The sequence below is a fragment of the Labrus bergylta genome, chromosome 10, assembly GCF_963930695.1.
Source record: "Labrus bergylta chromosome 10, fLabBer1.1, whole genome shotgun sequence".
NCBI classification, from domain to species: Eukaryota; Metazoa; Chordata; class Actinopteri; order Labriformes; family Labridae; genus Labrus; species Labrus bergylta.
Window position 1 is genome coordinate 28,840,782 of NC_089204.1, and position 17,133 is coordinate 28,857,914.

Sequence of the window (17,133 nt, forward strand, 5' to 3'; positions counted from 1 at the left end):
CGAGGACAGTCAGCAGTTTAGTCTAATTGAAATGGACGGGATGGGCAGACCTCGGCCTCTGCTGCCCATTAAAAGATTGTCCTGCAGCCACACACACACACACACACACACACACACACACACACACACACACACACACACACACACACACACACACACACACACACACACACACACACACACACACACACACACACACACACACACACACATGCTCTCTCGTTCACATAGCGACTGACTGACAGACGGGAGTGGTTCTCAGGAGTGATGGCAAAAGCAGGAGATTGGGTTGAAGGGCCGGCCTGTCATTCATCAGTTTGCCTCGTCCACGTCCTCACAGAGCTTCAGTCTGGCATCACGAGCACGTGAAACGTCAGGTGAGGTTCAAAACCCTCCACTTAAACCAAGAACTGTTTGTCACGTTTATCTTTGTGTAAATCTTAAAATCACTGACTCTACAGAAAGAGAAACATCGCTGATCTGGTTTGGGTTTTAAATTGAGCTAATGCAGCTTAAAGAGAATGCAGTCGGTTTTTTTTGGCAGCCTCACACATCCCTGACTCGACTTACATTTTTGGCTCTTTAATCTTTCCCATCCATTATCTATACAACACCATTTATCCTGTCGGGGGGGGGGGGGGGACTCATCCCAGCTGTCTTAAGGCACGATTTATTAAAGGACGGGATCCAGATCCACTTTTTTAGATTTTGGTGTAAATTGTCTTTAGGTCCTGACAGAAATTAATAACTCATAAATTACTCATAATAAAATCCATCATCTGTATCAGTTTGTAACTCTGTAAAAACTTCCACCAATGTCTGCCAGGAGGTTCCAATCTGATGAACCAATCAGACGCCTCCCTGTCTCCCTGCTCGCTCTCTACCTCTTGTGTGCACGAGCCCACACTCAGAACGCGTCACCGATGACAGAGATGATGTCATTGGCCATTGTGAGGAGTAAAAGAGTTACTTTTTTTTTTTTTTTTTAAACATGTATTATGATAGTGAACAGGAAGTGACCTGGCACCTCTCCAGCTTCCAGACCAATTTTGAGATTTGGTCCGCATGTGGACTTGAACCAGCGACCCAGGTCTGTACAGACTGAGCTCCTGCCTCCCTAAATGTTGTTGAACATGCTCGTGATGCTGGAGAGGAGTGACTTCCTGCATCCAGCCTCTCAACAACCGTTTAATCTGCACAGAAGAAGAATCCTCAGTGTGTGTGTGTGAACAGCGTGCGTGCTGTTCATCAAAGCGTGCATACAGTAAATAATCTGAGAGCAGGGACTGAGAGCTTCATTAGGCCACAGATAGAAGGTGCCATCTGTCATATATTATGATTAATCCCCACATCATAAACCCTATTTATCATTCTTATTATTGCAGCGATGTAAAAACAAAGTGTTACACTCTGCTCACTTCTCCCTGAGGGGTGAAGGGACGGCTTTGTGCAGCAAGGGGTCGTAACATGTTTGAGTATTTTAAACAGACTGGGGAGAAGTTTAAAGTTAGTCCAACAGGAGTAATGTCGTTTTTTTACAGAAGGCAGTAAAAAGGGACGAAATCTGAGAGAAAAGTCTTCATGAGTTTTGACAAAATGAGATGAAGTCTTAGCTGTGAAGAGTGACAGAGACTCTAAAACCAAATCTGTGCAGGAAACTACTTTGTAGAAACGCAGGGTTCAGAGCCCCCAGAGGTGCAGCTGGTTGGACTGGTTTCAGTGGGAGCAGAGCTGCAGGAATTATGAGACCAAATAGATCGCAGAGATTACAACCTTTTAGGAGCTTGACCCCAAAGTCCCCGGATGTCTCAGCCTCTTCTGAAAGTTTTTTGTATCTTACATATCGTCATATTGAATCGTTTATTCCTCAGAATGAGTTCATCATGCTGGGTTTAGGCTACTTGATAAGCCTGGAGAGGACAGTCAAGAGTCTGAACTGTCCCATGGCACGAGGATCACCTCAAAGACTGAACTGTGACGCACTGATGGTGAAGAGAGGTCTTACACTGCCATCTAGCGGCTAACAGAGGAATTACAACAAGTCTTTTTTGAGCCAGCAGTGTAAGCCCTGTTTTCATTAAAGGAACTAACTAGTTGTGGGTAGACTACACAGGATTTCAGGCAGCGCTGGAAACACAGACCATGATGGACCACAGGAACCTTTGGTTGAAATGAAAAACGGTCCGATTGACTGACTCTCTTCAATTCAAGAGATAATAAAACAAGTTATGGATTATTTCTTCATCGTAGACTGAATGTGTGTTTGTTATAGGAGGTCGGTCTTTGTAGGAGGTATAATAACACATCATCCTCCTCCACATGGTTACTTTATCTTACAGCTGAATGAGAGACTTCCTGTTATACTTTCAACTATCGAAGATTTCCACAGATTTTTGAGAGACTATTTCTCCAAATCATTACTGTGATTAGAAAGTAAACCCTTTTCTGAAATGACAAATAACTTCAATTTGTAGTTTGATTTGTATCCCCCGGTTACAGTCTGAGTGAGTGACACGCCCCCTAAACACAAGATGAGGATTTCTTTGATATTTATGGTCTTGGTCTTGTCTCGGGGATGTCCTGGTCCTGTTGTGGTCCTGACTACAACACTTCTTTCAACTGAGTAAAGATTAATACCATTTGTTCCAACTTGAGAGAAAATAGTTCAAGAACTGAAACCATGTCGTTTAATCTGTCAGACTTTTATTCACCGCTACAAGAATTAATAAAAAAAAATTAGAGGTACACAAAAGTTCATCCAGTCGATTCAAGTAACTGAAACAAACATGGCGCTCTGCTGAAGTTGGGAGAGAAAATTAACCACGGATGAACAGATCGGGGAGGAGGCTTTGCTTCACAGAGAATATTTCAAGATGGCTTTTAAAGGTCCTTAAAGTTGAGCTGGAATAAAACGTAATAAATACACAGTATAAAACTCTACTCTCTGAATGTTCATTTAACGTGAAGAGGAAACAACCCGGGGACAAACAGTCAGCACACAGAAGCCAAAGAAAAACTGACAAAACGGCCAAAACAAACCTTGAGAATCTATTAAAGAAAAGATTAATGTCAGCCTTTTCCTCCACATCTTAAAGAAACGGCTCCGGATGGTCGGCTGTGGTACAAACTCAGACTGATGAAAACAAAGAGCTAACACTCGTCATGTGAGGTTAAAGGGGAAAATACCAAAGAAGGGGAGGGGCCAACTTAAACTGTCCACCATTTACAGGCGGCCTGCAGCCACCTAGTGGCTATAAGTGGTAATGTCACATTGATATTTGAAATCACAGCGGGGAACATCTCTCTCTCTCCTGCAGTTACACAAACTGTGGCTGCAGGTTAAAGAACAAAGAAACGGTCTCCATGACAACCAAAGGGCTGCTACCTAAACACAAGCGCTCTGCGGGTCACACGCCTCCCAGAGTCCTCTGCTGGTTGAAGATGATGATGATGAAGATGATGATGATGATTGAGGGACTGTGAAGAGGAAACTGATAGTCCAGGATCACAGAGGTGCAGTAGAGTTCAGGTGTGAGGGATCGGGGGGGGGGGGGGGGTCGGATCGAGTCTTCAGTCGCTGTCAAACTTTATAGAGTTAACGGTGGTGGAGATGGCGCCGCCGCGGTAGCTTCCTCTCTTCTTCTTCGTCTTCTCGTGGCGGAATGATTTTCCTTTTGTGAACTTGAGCACGTCGTTGGCTTTCTGGCCCCAATCCCCCGTCGCTCCGTACTGGAACAACAAACACGTTTGGATTAGTTATTGGACAGTGTGATGTTTTGTTTTTGCTGCTAAATGACAAATACAGGAAACATTTATTTGATAAACACATGCAGCTAGCGAGGATCATTTTTATCACTTGAAAAAGTCGATTGTTTTGCATTTGTGGCTCCAAAAGGGGAAGTCGACCACATTGAACCCTGCACAAGTGCAAGAGCACCCGATAGCAACCAGCGATGCAAAACAGTAAGAAAAGATGACTCGAGTCACATCCAGTGTGGAGAGAGTGACACAGAACAAGCCCTCCAGATATTTGCTGACTCGTCTCTTTTAGCGCCTCTCGATGTGGTCACTGAACTCACCTTCGCATCAAAAGAGTTGTCTGCTAGTCGGGGGTCCACTTCTACGTCTTCCTCTCTTATTCTGCGGAACGGTATGTTGGACTGAAAGACAAAAGTTATCTTTATTATTAATCATCATCTTCATGAAACACTCACTCACAGTCGAGTCTCCAGCAGGTGTTTACCTTCTTGTTGGCTTTAGGAAACGTCTGTGGGGTGGTCGATGTTATTTTGTTGTTTGGTGTGTTCACTTCTTCTTCTTCTTCGTCTTCGTCACCTTCAGAGGATTCCTCGTCTCGTTTTCTCTTTCCGTTGGTACCTGAGTGGAGGAGAAGACGAAGTCGGGTTTATATTAGAGAAAGAATCAAATCAACGATACTGGTGCTCCAGAAAGCTGCATGAAAATGACTCAACATTTCAAAGAGAAAAGAGTTGTACCATTCTGTATGGGGGTGCAGGGAGCCGTGGCTGCTTTGGGAGGGGCTTCCTCCTCCTCTGAACTGTCCGACGAGCTGCTGCTCTCTTTAGCTTTAGCTGCTGGGGTGGTCTTGGGTGTTGCAGCAGCTGCAGGTTTTGCAGGTTTTGCAGCACCGGCCTCTTCTTCCTCCTCTGAGCTGCTGTCACTGGATGACGACTCAGCCGGTTTGGCGGCGGGGGTCTTAGCTGCTGGGGTGGCTGCTTTGGGTGTTGCTGCCTTGCCGTTGGCGACAGCCGGCTTGGCAGGCGTCGACTTTGTCTCGGTCTCTGAATCGGAGCTGTCTGAAGAGTCTGAGCTGCTCTCCTCCTTTGCTTTCTTTTTGGGAACTGCAGCCGGCTTTGTGGCTGCAGGCTTTGGTGGTGGCGGCGCTGCCTTCTTAGGTTCCTCCTCCTCACTAGAGCTGTCATCACTAGAATCTGCAGGAGCCTTTGCAACAGCAGGGGCAGCTTTCTTTGCCACTGCTGCTGGAGTTTTTTTCTTGGCCGCCTCATTCTCAGAGTCAGAGCTGTCTGAACTGCTCTCTGCTGCTGCAGGCTTGGCTGCAGGAGTTGCAGGCTTTGAGGCCGGTGTGGCTGGTTTAGCTGCTGCAGGTTTAGCCTTGACTGGTGCCTCTTCATCTTCAGAAGAATCAGAGTCTGAGCTGCTCTCTGCTGCAGCAGCAGCAGGCTTGGCTGCAGGAGTTGCAGGCTTTGAGGCCGGTGTGGCTGGTTTAGCGGCTGCAGGTTTTGCTTTAGGTGCCTCTTCCTCATCCTCAGAGGAAGAGTCTGAGCTGCTCTCTGCTGCTGCAGGCTTTGCTGCAGGAGTTGCAGGTTTTGAAGCTGGCTTTGCAGCTGCAGGTTTAGCCTTGACTGGTTCTTCATCTTCAGAAGAATCAGAGTCTGAGCTGCTCTCTGCAGCAGCAGCAGGCTTGGCTGTGGGAGTTGCAGGTTTTGAGGCCGGTGTGGCTGGTTTAGCTGCTGTTGGCTTTGCTTTAGGTGCCTCTTCCTCATCCTCAGAGGAAGAGTCTGAGCTGCTCTCTGCTGCAGCAGCAGGCTTTGCTGCAGGAGTTGCAGGCTTTGAGGCCGGTGTAGCAGGTTTAGCTGCTGCAGGTTTAGCTTTGACCGGTTCTTCATCTTCAGAAGAATCAGAGTCTGAGCTGCTCTCTGCTGCTGCAGGCTTGGCTGCAGGAGTTGCAGGTTTTGAAGCTGGTGTTGCTGGTTTAGCTGCTGCAGGTTTTGTCTTGACTGGTGCCTCTTCATCTTCAGAAGAATCAGAGTCTGAGCTGCTCTCTGCTGCAGCTGCAGCCTTGGCTGCAGGGGTTGCAGGCTTTGAGGCCGGTGTTGCTGGTTTTGCTGCTGCAGGTTTAGCTTTAGGTGCCTCTTCCTCATCCTCAGAGGAAGAGTCTGAGCTGCTCTCTGCTGCAGCTGGAGCCTTTGTAACAGGGGTTGCAGGTTTTGAAGCTGGGGTAGCTGGTTTAGCCACTGGTTTGGCTTTCTCTGGTTCGTCCTCAGATGAGTCGTCTGAGTCAGAGCTGCTCTCTGCTTTCTTGGCTGCAGGTTTCGCAGCAGCAGCTTTCGGTGGAGCTGCAGCTTTAGTGGCAGGTTTTGCAGGAGCCTCGTCTTCAGAGCTGCTTTCTGAATGAGATACGAGACAGGAGACTTGATTTATTTTTCACTCTGACCCACTACATAGGATAAAACTGATCTTGGGGTCTAAGGGTCCCCACAGGAAACCCTACATCTACCAGATCAGGATGTAAGCAAGCTTAATGTGAAGTCTGACCTCGGCATTAGTGAATATAGAAATATTTATGTTCATTTTCAAGGCGATTTAAAATCTAGTCTAGATCTTGCAGAAAGTCTGAGGTCTCTTACCTGAGCTTGATGAGTCATCTTTCTTAGCCGGGGTAGTCTTGGCAGGTGCAGGTTTAGCCGCGGTAGTCTTGGCAGGTGCAGGTTTAGCCGGGGTCTTCTTAGCCGTCTCCTCCTCGTCTGAACTGGAATCATCGTCTGAGGAGTCTTCTTTAGCCGCCGCAGCTTTAGCAGGAGCAGCCTTAGCAGGAGCAGCCTTAGCAGGAGTCACCTTTACTGCAGGTTTCTTCACCTCCTCTTCCTCCTCTGAGCTCGATGAGTCTGAGTCCGAGTCCTCCTTTTTAGCGGGTGCAGCCTTGGCTGGTGCAGGTTTAGCGGGGGCTGCTTTGGCTGCAGGCTTCTTTGCCTCCTCTTCATCCGAGCTTGAATCTAAAAACCACAAGAATGAAGAGTTTTTAACACGTGCTCATCGGAGTTAGATTACGCTGCCCGACTGACTCTGATGGTTACCTGAGCTGTCAGAGCTGGACTCAGCCTTCTTTGCAGCAGGTTTGGGTGTTTCAGGTTTGGCAGCGGGGGTCTTTACGGCTGCAGGTTTCACTGTGAGAATTACAACGCTGTTAGACTGGCATTTTAAAAAAACAAAACAAATCGACCCCTTGAAGTAGACAAAGTTTGAGTTTTCTTACCAGCTACTTTCTTCTCTGCTTCCTCGTCACTGCTGTCATCACTGCTGTCCGAGGAGCTGCCGTCTTTGGCCTTACTGGCCACCGGAGCAGCTGGAGCTTTCTGCACGGAGGCCGGAGGAGGGACGGCACTGTACGCTCCTGTAACAGAAAAAAACTCTGATGTCACACACAATCCAGGGCAAAGGTTATAGATGGGAAAGATGAAAATAGGAACAAGGAGGAAAGAGCATTATGAGGGAGACATGACTTCTCATCCTTTTGTAACCAAAGATCATCAGGCTGTATTAGTGTGTGTGTGTGTGTGTGTGTGTGTGTGGCCAGTGAGTCTATAACAAAAAATAAAAGGTAGAAACACACACCTGCTTTGGGTTTCTTGCTTGGTGGAGCCTCATCTTCAGACGAAGAGTCCTCACTGCTCGACTCAGCTGCAGCCGCTGCAGGCTTCACAGGAGCTGCTTTGACTGGAGCAGCTTTGACTGGAGTCTTTCAGTACACAGGAAAGAAAACAGTAAATCTCATGTGTGTACTCTTTGATTCCCTTAGCTCTGAGTCACTCTAACATGTGATGAGTTTTCTTTGCTTACCTTAGCCGGCTCTTCGTCTTCAGAGTCTGACGAGTCATCACTGCTGCTCTCCTGCTTTTTTGGAGCTGCAGCTTTAGCGGCTGGTTTTGGTGTAGTGACAGCAGCTGCCTTAGGTTCTATTAATCAAACACAAAAACAGATTATTTAGATAAAAGACTTCACTATAAAAGACAGATGCAGAGGTTCTAGACTCACTTGCTGCAGGAGCTTTGGCGGGCTGCTCATCCTCAGAGTCAGATTCTTCACTACTGGAGCTGCTGTCTTTCTTCCTTGTGCTCGCTGCAGCAGCAGGAGCAGCAGCTGGCTTCACAGGAGTCTGCACATAGAGGAATAGAATAGAATTACTTTATTGATCCCAAACTGGGAAATTGTGGCGTTACAGCAGCAGGTTATCCAACACACAATGAGTTAAAAAACACAATATAAGCAAATCTAAACACAATATAATATGAAATACAAAGTAAATAAGTACTAAAAATATCAAAACTAAGAACGAGAATATATATATATATATATATATATATATATATATATATACACACACAAAATCAGGATTTAATTTAGCAAAGAAGCTTCATTTTAGTAATAATAAAACACAAACAGAGCCGTATTCCAGTGAGTAGCTTCAGGAGGAATCTTTTATGTGGATGTTTTCTCTAACCTTTGCAGGAGTCTTTGCAGGTGCCTCCTCCTCCTCAGAGTCACTGGAGTCTTCACTGCTGCTCGCTGCAGCTGCTGCAGCTTTAGCAGGCACAACCTTGGCAGCTGAAATAGACATTTAAGAAAAAAACTATTAGAAATGCTACACACTGATTCAAAATGGTAAATTTCTGACAGATGCTAAAAGCTCAAGCAGTTCTCTGACAATATTTTTATATATATTATTTTTACCTGCAGGGGCTGCCTTGGTTGGTTTTGCTTCTTCATCCTCGCTGCTCGATTCCTCGCTGCTGGAAGTCTCTTGGCTCTTTTTTGCCTTTTTGGCTGAAGGACCGTTTGTAGCTTCAGCCGTGCTGGAAGGAGCTTTCCTTTTCTTAGCTTCAGGAGACCTAGGAAGAGTCGGAGGGATAGAAATGAAGGGGGGCTCAGCTCGGTTTTTAGAGACAGGGTTAGGAGCTGCTGTTCCTTCACATCTAAAAAAGGAGCCAGTGGTTATGGTCCTCCAAGTGGGCAGCACAAGTTCAAATCCAATCTCTCTCTCTCTCTGTCTCTCTCTCTCCCTGATTACCGACTCTATCCACTGTCCTGGCTCTCAAATAAAAAAAGGCAGAAAACGCCCAAAAAATAAATCTTTAAATTAGTGCACTCGCCCTAAGCGATCAGTATCGTGCCCAAGCACGCTTCACTTTCCAAAACCAGCTCGTTTGACCAGCGTGAGCTCCGATCTGCACACTTCCTTTGCACGGTTAGAAGAGTTGTGCTTCAGGGGACAACTGGGTGTGAGTGAGTGTGCCCTATGACGCCTCCTGATCGCCTCACGTTAGAGGACTTCAGAATTTAATTTGTGCAAAAACACACAAAAAAAAAGTGTAATAACTTTATTTATATAACACCTTTTAAAATCACAGGTTTACAAAGTGCTTTGACAAACAAGAACAAACTAAACCAAACACAGAAGAACATAAACAACAACAAGAACATAACAAATACTAAATACTAAAAATAATTAAATACAATTCAACAGAAAAGAACCCAAAGTGCACGATACCCAACAGACATATAGAACCCGACCATCACAAGAACCATCACTAGAACCATCACTAGAACCATCACAAGAACCATCACAAGAACCATCACTAGAACCATCACTAGAACCATCACAAGAACCATCACTAGAACCATCACAAGAACCATCATTAGAACCATCACAAGAACCATTATAAGAACCATCACTAGAACCATCACAAGAACCATCACTAGAACCATCACAAGAACCATCACAAGAACCATCACAAGAACCATCACTAGAACCATCACAAGAACCATCACAAGAACCATCACAAGAACCATTATAAGAACCCAGGCAACACAAGAACCATCATAAGAACCATCACAAGAACCATCACTAGAACCATCACTAGAACCATCACTAGAACCATCACAAGAACCATCACTAGAACCATCACTAGAACCATCACTAGAACCATCACTAGAACCATCACAAGAACCATCACTAGAACCATCACTAGAACCATCACAAGAACCATCACTAGAACCATCACAAGAACCATCACTAGAACCATCACTAGAACCATTATAAGAACCATCACTAGAACCATCACAAGAACCATCACTAGAACCATCACAAGAACCATCACAAGAACCATCACAAGAACCATCACTAGAACCATCACAAGAACCATCACAAGAACCATCACAAGAACCATTATAAGAACCCAGGCAACACAAGAACCATCATAAGAACCATCACAAGAACCATCACTAGAACCATCACAAGAACCATCACTAGAACCATCACAAGAACCATCACAAGAACCATCACTAGAACCATCACAAGAACCATCACTAGAACCATCACAAGAACCATCACTAGAACCATCACAAGAACCATCACAAGAACCATTATAAGAACCATCACAAGAACCATCACTAGAACCATCACAAGAACCATCACAAGAACCATTATAAGAACCATCACTAGAACCATCACAAGAACCATCACAAGAACCATTATAAGAACCATCACTAGAACCATCACAAGAACCATCACTAGAACCATCACAAGAACCATCACTAGAACCATCACAAGAACCATCACAAGAACCATCACAAGAACCATTATAAGAACCCAGGCAACACAAGAACCATCATAAGAACCATCACAAGAACCATCATAAGAACCATCACAAGAACCATCACTAGAACCATCACTAGAACCATCACAAGAACCATCACAAGAACCATCACTAGAACCATCATAAGAACCATCAGGCACCACAAGACCAGTTTGGAGTTATTGCTTAAAATATCTAAGTTTCTGTCCTCCATTAATAATCCTAATCTGATGTAATTAAAAAGGTAAGCATAGATATATTATTACACTACATCCAGGTTAGAAACTAGATCTATGTCCAGTGTGTGCTCTGGGACTCTACTGGCACGAGGAGGTCCGACCTGAGGAGGTCCGACCTGAGGAGGTCCGACCTGAGGTGGTGGTCCGACCTGAGGAGGTGGTCCGACCTGAGGAGGTCCGACCTGAGGAGGTGGTCTTTAAAAGTCTCTTCTAAGTGGTCTAAAACAAAGAAAACAGAGAACTCACTTCACCCAGAAGTTGTAGATCCCGACAAGACTCTCTTCATTCTCATCCTGTGGAGTCTGGAATAAAAGAAACACATGAAGAAATGACTCTGAGGGGGGTCAGGGGGGGGGGGGGGGGGGGGGGTCAGGGGGGGGACATCCAGGAAAGTTTTAAAAACAGATAAAAATCAGTCACATGAACTCTTCAGAGTAAATCTATGATTGTATTTCTACATTAAAACATTAATAATTCAGTTCAAACTGATTCTAGATCAAGAAAACGTGCTTCTCCTCCTGCACGTGCAGCCGTACAGAGGAGGCTCCACGCGGAGCTTTTTAACCTGAAAAACGTTAGCTCGCGCAGCCTCCGCGTCACAAACACCTGGAGGTGAAGACAGCGCGTGAGCACCGTGAGAAAGCCCGCGCGGGGAGCCGCTTACCACTTTGGTCTGCTTGAGGAACTGCTGCGCCGCTTTGGTGAACTTGTTCTGCAGCAGGAAGGAATAAACACATTTATAAAGATCACTCGGCGTCGAGCTCTGCGCCGCCATCTTCACCACGCTCCTTCTGGAAGGGAAAGAAGGGGGCCGGGCCGTCACTTGTGGGCATGCGCAAAGACGCGGGATGATGACGTTATAGTACGCGTCTTTATTCTTATTTTTTTATGTTTTTATTAAACATTTCTTAAACATTTCTTGCAAATGTACAAATGTCTTATTCTTCTTATTTTTGAATAACTTTACAGACATCGCTCTGGCTCTTTTAATAGTCGATGTTGACATTTAAATAATAAGATAAAGTTACCACAGTCACACTACACATCTGTTTGTTACCACATGTTTTATTGAGGATGTTTATCACCATAATCAAACCACAATAATGCTCCACACTGTGTTTTTAATAACAATAAATCTTTCCACAAGTGGAAGTGTGCACACCTGGTATTATTCTATTATTGTATTTTTTCTGCCTTTATTTACCTGATGGAAATATGTTTGATTTTTAACTTCTTGTTATTATTAATCATTTTATTTCTGTTTCCTGTTTTCTTGAGCTGTAGTAACGCAAAAAAAAATGTCAATAAAGTTCATCTTTATCTTTTATCTTTACCAGCGGTGGTTCGAGAGTATGTTGGGCCCCTGCAACCGACATTCATCACCTTTATGTTATAAATAATAGTTACCATTATCAGAATTTGGAGGGGGAAAATTATTCTTCTGTTTTGCTTTTTTGAACTCTCAGTGGATAATAACTTGAACATTTTAAAGTTACATTTAACAAAAAAAAAACTAATTTCCCCTCACGGGATCAATAAAGTATAAATGATTATTATTATTATTTTCTTCAGTGGCTTTGACAAACATAAGTTTTCACAGGGTGTTTAATGCACGTAACAATGAACAGAGCAATGACAGTGATTGCTGTTATTTGGGGCCCTCTTGCACATTTTAAGTGTGTCATCCCTTTACTAGCCCGAGGCCCCCAAGCAGCACCTCTGTCTATCACCAATAAATATGCAAACTGCTACGGCTACTATCTATTGTCAAACTACAAAGCCCTGAAGTCCCAAAACATTTCATAACAATTTAAAAAAATATATTGTGCGCACAAGTCAGATGATACTACGGAGCCCCTGAAGTCCCAAAAAGTAATCAAATAAAATCTTGTGCACACAAGTTTTTATCAGTTTAACTAACTCCTCTAGATGGTTTCACAGCTTAAACTTCAAAATGACTGAAGAAGTTTGCGAGATAAAAAAAAAAGTCTAATATTGAAACATGATAAATGCACTGCAGTAATACAGAGGACAAAAATGGTGATACATCTTCATGGCATTACATCAACAACGTGAACCCCGTCTCCATGGAAGAATGTTTTCCATCAAAAAAAAATAAACAGATTTGCAGCTTTAACTTCTTTAATCCTTTTTAGCAGACTCACATGTGAGAGTAAGAACAACACAAGCGAGGATCCAGAGAGGAAACAAACATCTCATGATCGTACACAGGTGATGACAAGTTCACAGAGTTCAACATCATCATGAATATCTTAATCAACATCAACACTGTTGGCTGTGAATGACTGTTCACCTGTATGAATTTGCATGTGTCTGATCAAGTCCAATGTCTGAGAGAATCCTTCTCCACAGGTGCTGCAGGAGTGCAGCGTCTCACCTGTGTGGGTGATCATGTGACACTCCAGCATACGGCCCGATCGGAAATCTCTCCCACATATTCTGCAACAATGAGGCCTCTCGCCCGAGTGTGTTCTCATGTGTTCTGTGAGGTTGCCTTTTATTTTGAAAGATTTGCCACACGTCTTGCAGGTAAACGGCCTCTCACCCGAGTGAATCCGAACGTGCCTGTTCAGATCTGACCTCTTAAAGAATCCTTTCCCACAGGTGTCACAGGAGTACGGATTCTCCCCTGAGTGTGTCCTCATGTGGATGTTATAGTCCCCTTTCAATCGGATGGATTTGCCACATATTTGGCAGGTGAACGGCTTTTCACCCGTGTGGATCTGAAGGTGACTTTTCAAGTTTGACCTCCGACGGAATGTCTTCCCACAGGTGCTGCAGGAGTGCAGCCTCTCACCTGTGTGGGTTCTCATGTGGGCCGTCAGCGCGTGGCTAAATCTGAAATCTTTCTTACACGTGACGCAAGAAAACGGCTTCTCGCCCGTGTGGATTCTCATGTGAGTTATCAGTATCGACCTGAAACTGAATATTTTCCCGCAGCTCTTGCACGTGTGCACCTTCTTACCTGTGTGGACGCGCAGGTGTGTCTGTAAGTCTGACTTACTCTGAAAGACTTCACCACATGTGTCACATTTGAAAGACTTTTTATTCGCGTCAGGATTAAAGAAGTTCACTGATGATTCAGCGAGGTGACTCGTGCTCATTTGAAGTCTCCTTTCTGGATTTGTAGTCGATACCGAGTCTCCATTCTTGCTGCTTTCAGGATCTTCGTTATCAGTAACATGCGAGCTGTGAGTGAGGAGATGGTGTTCACTTTTAATTTCTGGTTCCATGTGTTCACTTTCCTCACTCGTAAGCGTCGACCAAAAGTCTCCAGTCTCCTGCTTCACTTCCAGCTGCTCTCTCTCCTGACTTGTGCAGAGTTCCTGCTGTTCTTCATTAATCTGTGGAGGCTCTGGGTCCTCCTGGTCCAGACTGGACTTCCTCTCCTGGTTACAGAGCTGCTGGTCAGAGAGATCCTCCTCCTCCTCCTCTTTGCAGACATGTTGCTGTGGAAGCTCTGCAAAAACACAGAACAAAATGAATTGACTTGTCGTGTTAAACTGCAGAACTATCTGGCATGCAATGATTTTTTTTTTTGCATAATGTCTTCTTGCATCAGGTCATCGTTACAATCTTCATAATCTACATTAAAACCTCTTATCTCAATATACAAACAGGCAGTGAAAGTTGTGGACCAGAAACACATTAAATGGCAATAATAATAATAAAAACTACTCAAAGCGCTTTAATGCTGCAGGTCACACCTACACATTCACACACTGAGAGCAGAGGCAGAGGTGCTGCTTGTCAACAGGCAAGGCAGGAAACACACTAAATCAGAATCAGAATCAGGGTTTATTAAGTTTATTATTAAGTTGACTTTTTCTTTAAATTTTATTTTATTTACCATTTTGTTTTGTACCTTTTGCACTATTTAGAATGTATTACTGTAAATATTATTTATCTTATTTTATTTTATTTGATTTTACCTTATTTTGGTTGTACTGCACCGTGGGACGGAGATAAACGCAATTTTGATTCCACTGTATGTCTGGCATATTTTGAAATTGACAATAAAGTTGATTTTGACTTTGACTTATTGCCAAATACATTTACACATACAAGGAATTTGACTTTGTGTGTTGGTGCTAAACAATTAACAAGGAAATAAAGCAGAACTAGAAACAACTTAAATAATACAGAATAAGAAGATATTACAATATATAAAATAGAATTTAAAAATGTAAAATATAAAAAATAAAAAACACAAAATGTACAAAAGGTGAAATGTAAACCAAAGCAATGTGCACTAAGTGTACTACTGAGTGTTACATGTGTTATTTCTCCCTCACTATCGACAGCTCCTCAGTTCCCCCCTCAGGTTAAGAGTCTGGGTGTCATCCTCGACAGCATGCTATCAATCAAATCCCATATCAACAACAGGTCTGCATACTTCCACCTACGAAACATCAACCGTCTCTTTTACCTGTGATTACTCTGTCCTACATTTCATTTATTTTATTGTTTGCTGATTTTATCCATCGTTGTTTTTTAAATGTTGATTGTTGTACAGTGTCCTTGTGTGACTTTAAAGGCGCTTATAAATAAAATGTATTATCATTATTATTATTATCATTATTATTATCATTATTATCATCATTATTATCATCATTATCATTATTATTATTATCATTATCATTATCATCATTATCATTATTATCATTATTGTTATCATTATTATTATCATTATCATTATCATCATTATCATTATCATCATTATCATTATTATCATTATTGTTATCATTATCATTATTATTATCATTATTATTATCATTATTGTTATCATTTTTATCATTATTATCATTATTATCATCATTATCATCATTATTATTATCATTATCATTATTTTTATTATTATCATTATTTTTATTATTATCATTATTATTATCATTATTATCATCATTATTATCATCATCATCATTATTATCATTATTATTATCATTATTATCATTATTTTTATTATTATCATTATTTTTATTATTATCATTATTATTATCATTATTATTATCATTATTATCATTATTATTATCATTATTATCATCATTATCATTATTATCATTATCATTATCATTATCATTATCATCATTATCATTATTGTTATCATTATTATCATTATTATCATCATTATTATCATTATCATCATTATTATCATTATTATTATCATTATTATCATCATTATCATTATTATCATTATCATTATCATTATCATTATCATCATTATCATTATTGTTATCATTATTATCATTATTATCATCATTATTATCATTATCATCATTATTATCATTATTATTATCATTATTATCATTATTTTTATTATTATCATTATTTTTATTATCATCATTATTATTATCATTATTATTATCATTATTATTATCATCATTATTATCATTATTATTATTATCATTATCATCATTATTATCATTATTATTATCATTATTATCATTATTTTTATTATCATCATTATTATTATCATTATTATCATCATTATTATTATCATCATTATTATTATCATTATTATCATTATTGCTGTGAAAACCAAAGCTTGTTAATTAAAGTAACACATGAAGAGGAATCATCAAGAGAGGAAACAGAAACAGGATAAAAGAGACATGATGGGGATGAACAGACTCCAGACTCTCACCTGTCTCCTCACCTGTCTCCTCACCTGTCTCCTCACCTGTCTCCTCACCTGTTTTCTCACCTGTTTCCTCACCTGTTTCCTCACCTGTCTCCTCACCTGTCTTCTCACCTGTTTTCTCACCTGTTTCCTCACCTGTTTCCTCACCTGTCTCCTCACCTGTTTTCTCACCTGTTTCCTCACCTGTCTCCTCACCTGTTTCCTCACCTGTTTCCTCACCTGTTCTGTGTAACTTGATCTGAGGTTTGGAAACGACGTCCAGCAGTCTGCGCTGCCGGTCGATCTCTTCTTCATAATCGACGATCGTTCTTTTAAAGACTCCGAATATTTCTTCAGCAGCAGCGGTTAATCGATCATTCACATACTCTCTGAAAACCTCAGCTGAAAACATACCCGACATATTACAAGTAAAAAACTAAGTCTTTCAAATGTCAGCTTGTGTTGTTTACTTCCGCTGCGTGTCACACTATAACGTTCCGACGGAGCCGGTGCGGAAGTTTGTAGTTCCGCTTTGAAGGATTTTTGTGAAGAATTCGCGTCTTAGGCAAAATAAGCAAACTGTTAGGTAAAGTTATCGACTTCAAAGAAATGCTAGTGTTTGTGTAAGGTAATTTGTAAAGGTTTCTTAGCGTTGTCGATGTAAATATAGGGTGTCTCAAAGATTTTGGGTCAACATTAGAAGTTGGTTGTCGCTAAAAATGATGATGTTCCATCTTTTGAGACTTAGGACAGGATAATACTTTATTGATCCCCAGAGTTACAGCAGCACAGACAAGAAAGCTCAAAAATACATTAAACAGAATAGATAAGATAAATAAAAAGTAAAAAAATGAATAAA

At 42.0% G+C, this 17,133-nt stretch overlaps 2 protein-coding genes across 3 annotated transcripts; both read right to left on the reverse strand.

Moving 5' to 3' along the window:
- Positions 1 to 2,683: 2,683 nt before the first annotated feature.
- Positions 2,684 to 11,456, reverse strand: nolc1 (nucleolar and coiled-body phosphoprotein 1). The gene is made up of 14 exons (XM_020656607.3): positions 11,298 to 11,456; positions 10,880 to 10,935; positions 8,491 to 8,648; positions 8,261 to 8,364; positions 7,795 to 7,915; positions 7,600 to 7,715; positions 7,375 to 7,498; positions 7,016 to 7,153; positions 6,837 to 6,926; positions 6,390 to 6,755; positions 4,497 to 6,149; positions 4,244 to 4,377; positions 4,080 to 4,160; positions 2,684 to 3,729 (listed from the first exon to the last, which is right to left on the reverse strand). The coding sequence occupies exons 1-14, from the start codon at positions 11,406 to 11,408 to the stop codon at positions 3,571 to 3,573; spliced, it is 3,411 nt and encodes a 1,136-aa protein (XP_020512263.3). The 5' UTR covers positions 11,409 to 11,456; the 3' UTR covers positions 2,684 to 3,570.
- Positions 11,457 to 12,220: 764 nt separating this feature from the next.
- LOC109977261 (gastrula zinc finger protein XlCGF57.1-like) lies at positions 12,221 to 16,946 on the reverse strand. 2 transcript variants are annotated; one of them, XM_029276037.2, is made up of 2 exons: positions 16,503 to 16,946; positions 12,221 to 14,114 (listed from the first exon to the last, which is right to left on the reverse strand). In XM_029276037.2, exons 1-2 carry the CDS (start codon positions 16,693 to 16,695, stop codon positions 12,907 to 12,909), a joined length of 1,401 nt encoding a protein of 466 aa, XP_029131870.2. In that variant the 5' UTR covers positions 16,696 to 16,946; the 3' UTR covers positions 12,221 to 12,906. The 2 variants fall into 2 exon arrangements, with proteins under 2 accessions (XP_029131870.2, XP_020482702.2); XM_020627046.3 differs by having other exon boundaries at positions 16,515 to 16,936.
- Between the last annotated feature and the right edge of the window lie 187 nt (positions 16,947 to 17,133).

What these genes read in the sequence shown, in the direction of transcription:
- nolc1 (XM_020656607.3), bottom strand. Translation starts at nt 11,408, where the DNA reads ATGGCGGCGCAGAGCTCGACGCCGAGTGATCTTTATAAATGTGTTTAT. An exon ending in AAGACGAAGAGCCGGCTAAG is followed by an intron (nt 7,499 to 7,599) that starts GTAAGCAAAGAA and finishes GTGTACTGAAAG; the next exon opens with ACTCCAGTCAAAGCTGCTCC. An exon ending in AGCAGAGAAGAAAGTAGCTG is followed by an intron (nt 6,927 to 7,015) that starts GTAAGAAAACTC and finishes TAATTCTCACAG; the next exon opens with TGAAACCTGCAGCCGTAAAG.
- LOC109977261 (XM_029276037.2), bottom strand. Translation starts at nt 16,695, where the DNA reads ATGTCGGGTATGTTTTCAGCTGAGGTTTTCAGAGAGTATGTGAATGAT. An exon ending in CAGAACAGGTGAGGAAACAG is followed by an intron (nt 14,115 to 16,502) that starts GTGAGGAAACAG and finishes GTGTTTTTGCAG; the next exon opens with AGCTTCCACAGCAACATGTC.